The sequence below is a fragment of the Notothenia rossii genome (assembly GCF_949606895.1).
Source record: "Notothenia rossii genome assembly, chromosome: 5".
Lineage (NCBI taxonomy): Eukaryota > Metazoa > Chordata > Actinopteri > Perciformes > Nototheniidae > Notothenia > Notothenia rossii.
The window spans coordinates 75,250,138-75,262,416 of NC_136903.1; the positions used below are offsets into that span (position 1 = coordinate 75,250,138).

At 39.0% G+C, this 12,279-nt stretch overlaps 1 protein-coding gene across 7 annotated transcripts in view; it reads left to right on the forward strand.

Annotated features, from left to right (window-relative positions):
* Nucleotides 1-12,279, forward strand: part of cfap20dc (CFAP20 domain containing) — a 33,962-nt gene that overhangs the window by 19,352 nt on the left and 2,331 nt on the right. For 6 of the 7 annotated variants that reach the window (XM_079683430.1, XM_079683426.1, XM_079683429.1 and 3 more), the window contains exon 14: nucleotides 4,371-4,432. In XM_079683430.1, the coding sequence (XP_079539556.1) occupies nucleotides 4,371-4,432 (62 nt within the window). Of the gene's footprint in view, nucleotides 1-4,370; nucleotides 4,433-11,327; nucleotides 11,420-12,279 lie in introns of all 7 variants that reach the window. The other variant, XM_079683431.1, reaches the window with a different exon arrangement.

Consider the following 12,279-nt stretch of genomic DNA (forward strand, 5'->3'; position numbering starts at 1 on the left):
GTTACTATTTCTCGACATGCAGGTATCCATTAATATACTGAGATTCAAGCAGAACTGTGACTTCATGCAGGGATTATCATCTCATGGTTTCTCCAGAGGACACAGTGATGGGGTGTCAAATCAAATGTTGTATCTTCGTACTGTACCCTCAAAACAGTTTTCCACGGTGACAGGTTACGTTTCCACTCGACTTGAACAAACCCCGATGTGATCCTTTCCAAATCAGTCACAGTGGTTTACTATTCAAATGCATATGGCAACAGCACCACCATCAGCATATTAATAAAATGCTTTGCCAAAATGAGAGAACACAGAAAAGTAATTTATTTAATACAAATATTGTTCTTATTTGATGAAAGGTTTTGAAAAATAAAACTTAAAGGCAGGGTAGGTAAGAATGGAGAAACCAGCTCCAGTAAGCTAGAATTTGAAAATACACAACCGGAAAAAATCTGCAACTTCCTTACAGAGCCCCTCCTCCAACACACACGAACGCACACATGACCAATGAGGGCACGAGATAAGTTTGTCCACGAGATGGAAGACTGACAGGCAGGTAGGCCATGTAGTTATTTGACCCGTACTACGGCTTCCACAGATGACATTTTTTATGTATTTATTGTCAAAGCATTTCATGTATTCATGGCTGTCGGGATGTTAAGAGCATTCCATGATGGAATATAACAAAAAGTGTTTCTGAAGTGAATTACCTACAAATATAATATAATATAATATAATATACCTATAAATAAAAACCTAACAGGTGTCTTTCAAAGATAAACACAAGAAAAGGTTTGGGGGGCCTTGGAAGTGAATAGTCACAAGCCATGTCTTGCCTCTAGATGCTGTGATTCAAGTGCCTGCTGTTGCTGTCTTTAGTGTTGTGTCCACTTAGATGTCAGACACCTTTATATGTATTTGATGCACATTCTCCCTGTGGGCACATGACTGAGGTAAGAACTGCCAAATCAGAGGTTCTTCTGATGGACCATGACGTCTGGTTAAAGCTACAGATGGCAGTGTGAAAAAAGATGACACTCAAAAATAAGAAGTCTGACCAAAATCCTTTTTGAGTTTAATACTCCCCCTGATATCAGACAGAAGGTGGGTCCATTCAAAGGTCTGTACCAAGGCAAATACTCACCCTGTCTTAGCTTGGAAAATGTCAGCTTCTTTTAGGGCTTAACGCTATATTTCATCAGCATTAACATTAAGTGTGCACTCACATTATTCAAATTGGAGGACTTGCAATGTCGTCTAATGAAATCAAACATATTTTTGCTACAACTTTTTTACTGGTTGATGATACCAAAAGAAAACTGCCATGGTTCTCACTTTCCTTGAGCAATCCAATGCAATGTTTCCCATGAATTACCTACAGTCTGGGTTTGTCCGTTTTAATAATAGAGCGTATATATTTTTGATCTTTTCATGAGTTGGTTCTGAGTCTGTCCACTCAGTGGGTCAAAGATGGCCGCCCTTGGTCGGAGGTTCCTCTACCAGTTCTGGCATATCCATGCCTGGTTTTATTTTAATCAGCCAAACAAAGTAACAAAATGTAAATGATCGAATGGTTAACTAGAGCAGGAAAATTGCCACAACTGATTAATGTGAGCAGTGTGAAAGACTAAATCTAGTTTTTAGAATCTACACCCTAAAAATGACACTAGATAATGATCAGATTTAGCTTTCCATATAAAGATGATGAGATGCCTCTTCTGTCTAACATTCTGCCAGTCGGTGTCTGTGCCAGAAGCTCTCCAAGCCATGGCTTAAACATTTAGAGCAACATACTCAATGTTCAGAAGATGAGTTCAGCAATTGTACAGTGAAACAACTCTTTACCAAAACCACTACATGTCCTTTGCCTTTTCCTTCACATATAAATAAGTTATATCCTGAAACACCCACATTGGCATTCAGCCAGGTTCCTTTGCGGAGAAAAGTGTCAGCCGTCGCTTCACTAAATAACACATGTAAGAAATTCCAATTCTGGAAGCAAGCTTCTTAATTTAGGTGTGCAAGGATGAGTCCTAGATAGTTCTTAAATCAAAGGAGGATAATTAATATTAGATGTGTTAGAGGAATACATTTTAGATGGGAGAGGAGTGGCAGGTCTACAATGTGGGGGTTAGTAATAGGAATAGCATATATAGACAAAAAAGCATAAAGTGGGGCATATCCAAAGCAATCACCTGGAAACTGACTTGATAAAAAAGGCTGTAAGATGGATGTTAAAAATAAATGATCTAGCACCAGAACAGTTTGGTTGGATATTGCCAAACAAGTCTGTGCAGCCCAGAAATGCAGTGGAGCAAAAACAAATGTTCTGATTCAAAGGTACCTGCTGAGTTTATGTCTCCATAACAGAGGGCAGGCAAAGAGCCAGAAATGAGTCAGTCTACTACAATGCTGATCAGAGACCAGCGGAGCCCTTTTTGTTTATAGCATCATTTGACAGAGCATGCAGGGTAGCAGATGATGCTCAGGAGTGGTTAATGGTCAAACGTTAGAGGTCAAGACAGGGGCCGTTTCTCAATGTCGAGTATACCTGATGCAGAGCCATTATTTCAAGTATACTACGTCATCGAGGGGCGCCGAATGCTGGGCATTTAACTTGCATTTAAACAGTCCTTCTTTACGGTTTTAAGGAAAAAGGCGTAGGCAAAGCTGGTGTATAGCCAGAGGTGGGAGAAGTACTCAGATCTTGTACTTGAGTAAAAGAAGTACCAGAGTGTATGAATACTCTTTTACAAGTAAAAGTCCTGCGTTCAAAATGTTACTCAAGTAGAAGTACAAAAGTATTAGCATCGACATATACTTAAAGTACCGAAGTAGGACTTATTATGCAGATTGACCTATTTCAGAATAATATATATTATATGTTTTTGATTCTGCAAAGTAACTAAAGATATGAAATAAATGGAGTGGATTAAAAGTACATGATTTTGAATGTATTTATTGTCGAAGCATTTAATATATTCATTGCTATCGGGATGTTAAGAGCATTCCATGGAATACAACAAAAAGTGTTTCTGAAATAAATTACATACCCCACCTTTAAGTACAATACTTGAGTAAATGTACTTAGTTACTTCCCACCTCTGTGTATAGCAAACTTTAAGCTTAGACTTTAAAAAAAAAAAAATCTGAGATGTAATACTGAAGATTTTGTTCCAAGTCTTCACATAGACTCTGCCGCTACAGACAGCCAGTGCTGCTGTGTTCACACACAGACCACATTTTCTTCAATTAAGAGGTGATCAAAATAATTAATGTATTTCTGTTAGCAGCAAATGTATTTTTAAGACTTCTGGACCCAAGCGTTCTCTTTTATTCTGTAGTCCATGCAACTTTAACTGACCATTTGAGGCTCTGGGATTTACATTACAGATAGAGTACAGAAATGGTTCAGCTCCTACTTCCCCAAACGATTTGTTCCCATCACCTGACAGGTGACTCATCATCATCATCAGTACACATTACATGCACAATTCCACTGGGTACAATTTTAGGTGCAGCCTTATTTTTAGAAGAGGATTAGATAAAGAAGGGACTGGAGCACGAAGATGGCTACATTTACTTAAGCAATGCAAGGACTTCAGCTTCAGAATGACAGCATCTTGATCAACGTCATGTAAGGTAATAGCCTTTAAACAGGCACTAGATTTAAATAGACTCCTGAGGCTATAATATGGTCTTTAGCTTTGACAAGATGGAGAGGGTAATGCACTGAATACCACCTCACACTGAATGTGAAATATTTTCTTATCTTATTTCTTACAGCTCACACAGAATGTACCTTTTCATGTTTTTAAAAAGCCCAAATAACAAATACAACCCAGCTCCAATTCTTTCTCACCAAACAATAGTTAGTGTGCAATACATTTGTGAACACATTAAAGATTTGAATGATCCCTTGATCTTGGTTTGTTTACCCTACATTGTTCTCCCCTTTGTTTTTCTAATTCTTGCTGTGGAATTCAGGTTTGTTTTGACAGTTAAACATGAAACACACATATTATTTGTGTTTGTTTTAGAGAGAATGTTCCTTGCATTTCTTGATGTTGGTTCTTGATCTCTGTGGGGCATACACAGATGTAGGTGGGGCAGTTTTGATGATGTTTGCCTATAGATAGGGCATTGTTGTGATACTGGGCACCTAGGCTAATGTTATGGACATTGGTCCCTTCACAAAATATAGGTTGTTCCCTGTAATAGTTCGTCCATCAGAAAGACATTTCTGATGTAAGACAATGATAATATGTTCAGTAATAAACTTAAAACTTAGTCTGATAGTGGTGGATTTATGAGTATTCAAGGACTTTTTTTAACCAAACTTCTTTTTTTTTGTTATATTTCTGATCCAGCCAGTTAATCAGGGTCACCACTATCGGAAGGAAATGAACCCACTCTTTCAATCAAACCCTAGGTAAGCATGTGACACACACACACACACACACACACACACACACACACACACACACACACACACACACACACACACACACACACACACACACACACACACACACACACACACACACACACACACACACACACACACACACACACACACACACACACACACACACACACACACACACACATTTGTAGCATAAATAATCTGCTGAGCTGTGTATGTCTAAAAATATAATAAAATCAGCAATACAAGAAAAGGCTGACACAACAACACTTGTGTATTGATACAGAAGAGATCTTTAAAAAGAACTGACATGTGGTCCCAAGGAACTGGGTTGTTTGTAACCAAGTCTTGGTGAGAACACGTGACAAAAGACTGGTGTATTTTATATATTGCCTTATGTAGTCTGTCTTTGCTTGCATTTACATGAAACTCCCTGAAGATCACAATCAGATAATAACCAGTCACTGCAGAATTAAGGCTAAATGTCAACTGTCAGATAGATATGCAAATCAAGGCTTTCTGGCTTACAGATTAGTATGAATAAATTGAGTGTGTTGTAGTTCTTCTCCCTTAACTGCTGTTGTCATTTTCATACTTTTGAAGTTGATATGAACAGTGAAACAAATTAGGAAATAGGAAACATTGCTATAAATCTTTATTATTCATATCCTTCATACGTTCAACTTGTCCATGATTTTTCCTTTTTTTATTCAAATGAATGTTCAAATTTGACACATTTTCATTTTTTTCATTAATTTTTCCACTCTTATCTTCTCATACATACAAAGATGTAGAAACCTCATTCAAACTTCTAAATGTACCACATCTTTCAAAAAGTCTGGATTTATACCCTCAATTAGAAAAACCCTCAAACCAACTCCTCTTTAACTTCTTCTATTACCACATTCACAGAGAAACTCCACTCAGACTTTGAAAGTATTTTGGACTTCCTCTGATAAATTCAACTTGTTCAAATGTTTCAATACTTTTCACACTATCTCAGTTCAGGTTTATGCCATTTCAGAACTTGGGGGGATTTCGACATAAGTTTAGAGCTTGCTTGAACATTTTATTTATTATACAACCAAAGCAGGCCTTGTTAATTCCCGACAACAACCCTAAAATGAGCGATGAAGAGAAGAAACGCACCAAAAAGGAACATTTTGTGGCAATTAAAACAGCATTGACCAAAGTCTATTTAGTCTTTGTTCTTCTCAACTATTATATACCAGAAACAAATATTGCAATCTCAGTTTCCTCAATAATGTGCAGCCTTTACTTCATACATCAAAACATGTATGCTTTGAAACAGACATCTCGTGGCACTGTTAGCCTTAAATGACATGAGTGAAAAACACACTGCTCAATTGATTCCTCCTTTTATTAACTGAGACCAGACATTTCACGAGGGAAGCATAAACAGTTACTTCTCTAACCTGCTCTAATCATCACACTGTTGGCACTAGGCGCATGCATTTTACACTGTGTGCAAAGTAGGGTCTCCTGTCTTGCAAACATTAAGCGACAGTGGTTAAAGTCTTGAGCTGAAAGTGGTAGGGTGAGAGGTCTCAGTCTAATCTCTGTGAAATGGAATTTCAAGGACGGAAGTCACATGACAGTTACCGTCCCCATGGCAACATTTAATTGCAGGTTGGGACACAGAGCAGATTAAGATGAGTTTATAAATCCAGTTTGAAACATGCAGATGTTTTTTTTTTATTCTTCCCTACTGTAAGGAACTGAGAGGCAGAGTAGTGGGAGGCACCTACATTCCTAATAGGTGGCTCCACCCGCTTCCAATTAACAGTATTGGGAGCAGGTGTGGAGACCTCACACCTGGTGCTAATCACTCTCTCAAGGGAGACAAAGCAGACAGAGTTTCTCAGTTGTGTGTGGCACATGGAGGGAGCAGGAGACTCCCAGCGTGAGGAAACATTTTGTAAGCTGGTAAGTCGGTTAGCGGCCCGGCTACGTTAGCCTTTTTATAGTTAAAGGTATTTTTGAGTTTAACAGCAATAAAGCCTCTTTTTTGGACTTGAACACTGCTTCTGTTGTGATTGCTACACTACCACTTTTCTCTTTATCTGCCCAGTCCTGTTACATGTACTTATTAATACTTTGACATTAAAGATCTCCTATCATGCAAAATGCACTTTTTGATGTCTTTTATACATAAATATGTGTCCCCGGTGGGTCAGGGAACTCACAAAGTGTCATAAAATAAAATAAAACTTTTCCTCCTTACCCCCATCTCTGAAAACGGGGATACAACAGAGCTGATTCAGATTTGCGTTGGATATGACGTAATATCGGAAATGTGGGCTGGCTTTACACCCACGGCCCTATCAGAAACGTCGCTATCAGAAACAATGCACAACGTATTTTAGAAGTAATATGGTCTTTGTTTACATTAGCAACCATTGCTAACACTCAGAGCTAACCTGTACTGGAGAGAGCATGTGTAAAAAAGCAAGAATATAAAAAGGTACTCACCTTGTAGTAAACCCGCAAGAAAAGAAGCATTTGAGCTCAATACCGTTTCAGAAATAATCCTTCAAGTGGTTTGGAACATATATGGTGTTTCATCATGGCAGCATTTAGCTGCATCTGAGCAGAGCAGTCAGCCTGCATGCTCAAAAGGGGGCGGGGCCAGCAGAGAATCAGCCATTCTCTAATGGCGCATTTCCACTACAGCGCGGAGCTCGCTTTAAGCGTGCCGAGCCGCGCGGGGCCCGTTTTTGGTTATGTTTCCACTTGGCGTAGTTCCGGCTAGCAGGTAATATTTCACAGTTTTCTGGCCCCATAAAATCGAGGTTCTTTCCGGGCCAACAACCAGGCTGAGTCGGGCTGAGTATGCTAGAGAGAATCGCTGGCAAGAGGGCTACAACTACAACAAGATGAACATATTTGACCGTGATTTAATTGTAATACACGTTTCAAAATGATGCCGAAGTAACAACATACTGATACCGGTTAGTAAAAACCATGAATTAATGCTTTGACAAATCTGCAGACAGACGGCAGGCAAAAAACCTTTTAAAATGCGTGTTTTCTAAATGGAGATCGGCTAAGCTAGCGCAGTATATGCTCCGACCGTCTACACTCACAACAACGGCCTATACAGACATAAATAAACCAGCGACTGTATTCGCCATGACACAGACAGTCTGTGGTTTGAACTTGATTAACTTTTGTCTAGTTTCTGAACAGATATGAGGAGCTGTGAGCTCTGAGGGCTAACAGCTAACGGCTTATGTTGGTTTTGTGTGGTTCTCATTGAAGATGACGTCACGGCTCCGCCTACACTGCGTTACTATAGTATAGATACTACCCCAGTTCCTAAACTGTTATGGAAATGCGCCATAAAGTGAGCCAGTCCTAACGAAGCCATACCGAGTGAAGCCGTGTAGTGGAAATGCGCCATTACAGGGCTGAAATAGAGGGATATGAGGGATGTCTACAATGCATGATCTGTTTGGTATTTTGAGCAAAACACATCACAGACATGTTTTTTATATTTGTATATATCTGAGACCCATAATGTATGCCTAAAAATAGCATGAAAGGGGATCTTTAAAAGCCACAAATTCAGTTAAGTCTCTGCTTTCCAACAAACCCTCAAATACTTCACATCTTTCAGACTTTGCATTATTTAACCTTTAAGCCAACAATTTAGTTATGCGTCAGCCTTTCAACAAATCTTTCATTCTTCAGAAATTGCCCTCTGGTTACTGACTTATTATTATGCTTGTCAGATTTATAACTGGCAGCTTTTTATTACACTTTTATCTTCTAGATCATTAATTTTCGACACTCACAGTTTTTGGTTCAAGTCTTTTTGAAAAATCCAACGCCATGATTTATCACTGCCTTAAACAAGAACAAATCTGTCCTTGATAAAGCAAACACCTTCTTCTGCATGGAAGGAGCCTTAGTAGTTCACAATGCTCAGCAGCCACAAGCCTCGCTGTAGCTGCCCAGAGGTTAAAGCAGAGTAAAGTTGAAGTCTAACCTCAAAAGTAAAACATATTGATGAATGGGCTATATTACTGGGGAAGGCAGCATAACTTACAACCACTATTATTTTTGGAATCCAATATCAACTACAGGCATATGCAATGAACACACATTATGTAGCCCAGGAACCACTCAATTAAGTAGAAGTTGACAATAAGATTAAGTGGGGACATCAAAAAGGTAAACTATAACACTTCATCTGACAATGTGCTCTGTCAAAAATGAAAGATTATTTTAACAGCAGAAGAGAATGTATTTTTTAAGTTCATTTAAAGGGGCTTTTTTTTGTTTTCCTGGAAGGGACGCTCTCTGAGGCAGATTTTAAAATGTTAAATCATGTTATAAAACATTCTTTAGTATGTAATACGCTATCACACATGACCATCTGGGCTGAATCTAAAAGGCTCACACACACCATGCCCGACCGTGGCAGCAGATTGATGGATCTCTCGGTTCCCCTCGGAGGGCTATGGAGACCCCGCCTCACCCCACTGAGCCCGCTCTCTGCACCTCTCCATCTCTTTGTAGATGTACACAATCCTACTGCATGTTACAAAACAAGACAAAGGGATTGCATCATAGGTCTGAAACTCAAATATGCTACCACCTCCTCTCTAACACTTCTGATTTATTGATGAAAAGCCAAGCAGCTTGTCATGAACATGTGTAAACTCAGATGAAATACTTTCTTATTTCAATGCTTACATGTTTTTGGTTGAAATATTCAGTGAGGTTATGTTTGATTGAATGTCCACTGAAATTAATATTGCTATAGACCTTAAGCTTTCTCCCTCACACAGCATCCGCAGCTGTACTGAATTAAGACTTCGAAGCTTTGATTTACATATTGGAAGAGCAGCTGCACAGGATTTGTCGTTGTTATTGCTCCTTTTCTTTCAGGAATTGCATTCTGAGACACCCTTCCAGTGAATTCTATCATGGTATTATTTCAGGATTTTGGCATCACTGCAAGGCTTCCTCACTGTTGAGGGCTACAGTTTTCTTAACAGCTGAAATGCTCCTGTTGCTGTGCTTAATAGTGCCAGGGCTTTAGCATTTTTAACATGTTTCTTTGCTTGTTACTTGCGTCTGCCTCTGGCTGGAATACCAAATGTTAAAACCACAAATCAGGCTGTCACAGGACCCAAGAGTAGGATTTAAATTGTTCTCACAATAAAGACAATTGTTGAATTCTGTTCAATTGCACAGTGTCAGACAAACAGAGTTGCTTTGACACCGTTTAGCTGGGAGGTTTTTGGAAAGCTTGATTTCAATAAACTTCACTGCTGTGTAAAAACAGTGTGCTCACTCGAATGAAATCAAACTAATTTATTCCCTTTATCACAGGTTCCACCGTATCTCGATTTATAATTACTTGAAAATAGAAGACTTTAATAACCCACACCAAGTTCCTTCAACATTGAAAGTTCAATTTGCAGCTCTGTAGCAGAGGCCTTTGTCCTCGAAAATTGCTTTCGTTAACTTTTGTGCTATGTTCTTGCCTATCACAACGTCAATGGGGTGTTAGAGCGGGTAAAGGCCTTTTGTTAGAAAGCAAAATCAGAGCCTCGACAGAGATAATGTATTTTATCACTTTAAAGGCAAGAGATAAGGAATAAAGAAATGATTCTGGTTTGAATGCATGCTGAGATGAGATATGAATGAATGGCCTGTATGTGGGTGTAAATCATTGCATTGGTTTTGTATTTCATCGGGATGAATCTATGGTAACAATAGTTTTTATGTATCTATGTAAATTCTATTTCAAACTGTGCATTTTACTTTTGACTGATTCATACAGTTTTAGTTTAACATACTATCTAACAGTTTTGCATGTGCATTAAGTTCCAGATGGCACATCACTAGCAGTATTATACTTATGTTATTATAGTATTTACTGCAATAAAGGAGGATTATTTGGCATGCACTAATACCCAAATTCTCTTTATCGCCAAAATGCACAATAATCAGAGAATATACTATAAATGTAAATGTTTACCTACTTAGCGTGCTGGTAGCATTAGCAGGTCAGGATTTTAGTTTAGTGACCATACTATAATGTGGTTGGTGAATGTACCCCTTCAGAGGGAGAGACATTATCAATCATTAATAATGAATGTTTAAATAATCTGATGTCAGCTAAATGTTGCACAGTTTAGGATTTATAGTACCTAATTAAATGTACTATGATGTGCACTTCTGAGATGTTATGTCCAGAGGCAGAAGATGAGTAGAAGGCCCACCACTTGCTTTGGTTCCTTTGTGGAGCCGGGAATCAATCCCCCCCGGAGATCCGATTCCTTAGAAAAGTCAGTCATGGAGGCAAAAGATGTAAATGGATAATTGTGCAACTGATGTATAGCCTAACCGTATTATGAATTCTGTTAAACAAATGAATCCTACAGTGCTTTCATGTAATAATTCATCTTGTGGCATTTTTTTCCTCTCTTCCTCTAATCTGTTGCTCCGCACTAAAAGAGCAGTGTTGCACTTTACTGAAAAATGATTGATGTATTAGTTGCCTGTGTAGCTCTCAGACGGGAAAGATAAACTCATTTAGACACAAAGTCAGCCCTGCTCTCAGAGACACAGGCAAGGTTAGGCCCCTTACTCTGGGCCAGAATTCCGACATGTGCAAATCACAGCTTGAGTCAGAGTCTAATAAATGATCCTTCAGGTGAAACTGTGCGGCAGCGAGGCTAAGTGTGCAGGAGAAGGGGCTCAAGGACAATAGGGGCTAAGATGGGCTTCTGAGAGCTCACCATGATGGGGCTTCATTGTTAAAACGTCATATGGAGGCGATTTGATGGGCATGTTACAGTAAGATAGTGTGTGTAATGGCATGGGTTGTCATGACTGTATGCGTTTATGGCCCTTTACCTAGGGAGTGGATGGACGTGCTCAGCCCTCCCTTAATGCCTCTCAGCCATGGGAGAAGGTCAGCCAACACATGGAACAATTTGGATCTAATCGGAGGTACAGTAATGTTAATTTGGTACTTTTGCCCCCAAACATCCTTCAATGTCCTTTTTAAAGTCAGACGGCAAACAATACAATGCCTTAACATTTACCACTGTAATTATGCAAACGCGTAGTACTAATGGAAACATTCACTGGTGTCAGAGCTTCCACCCAAAGACCGCTCTCAACACTGTGGGAAAGCATGTGAAACTGTATCTAATTAAGAGTAAAAGCCCATGAGAGTGGAGCTCTCTGTCCTCCACATAACTCCATAGGTCAAAAGAGACAGGCTCATTACAGGTCTGCACCCCCAAGACACATCGGCAAGGTTAATTGATGAAACCTTTTGAGTTTACAACATCATTTTTAAAGCTCTTACACAATGTGTCTTATAATTAGTTTTCATTATCGTCGCCAAAGTTCTGATAAGATAAAATGTTGCTCCTGGAGTATTCCATAACCTTTTTAGCATTTAACTGCCTGTCAATTTAACAGCGAAATTCTCCCACTTTAAAGTAGCGGGGATTATAGGGAATCTCCTTACTGCTTCATAATGTGGTACGGGGACTGTCTTAGGACTTGATTGATGAAGGAAAGAATGGCAACGACAGAAAACTTTTAAATCCACCTGAATCTGAAGGTCACCTCGCCATCCGGGCTTCTTATTTCATTTCAGTAACAGCTGATAGAGGAGGCCCTTACTTATCTCTGGCATGACTATGCTACTGTACATAGAAAATACAAATTACATTTGACATGCATGAACAAAAAAAATGGTACCCTCGCAAACGTCATTGATTTGAATTACAATTGCATCGTTATATGTATGTATTGTTATATATGTATTGCACAATTAATATCAAGTGATTTTCTTT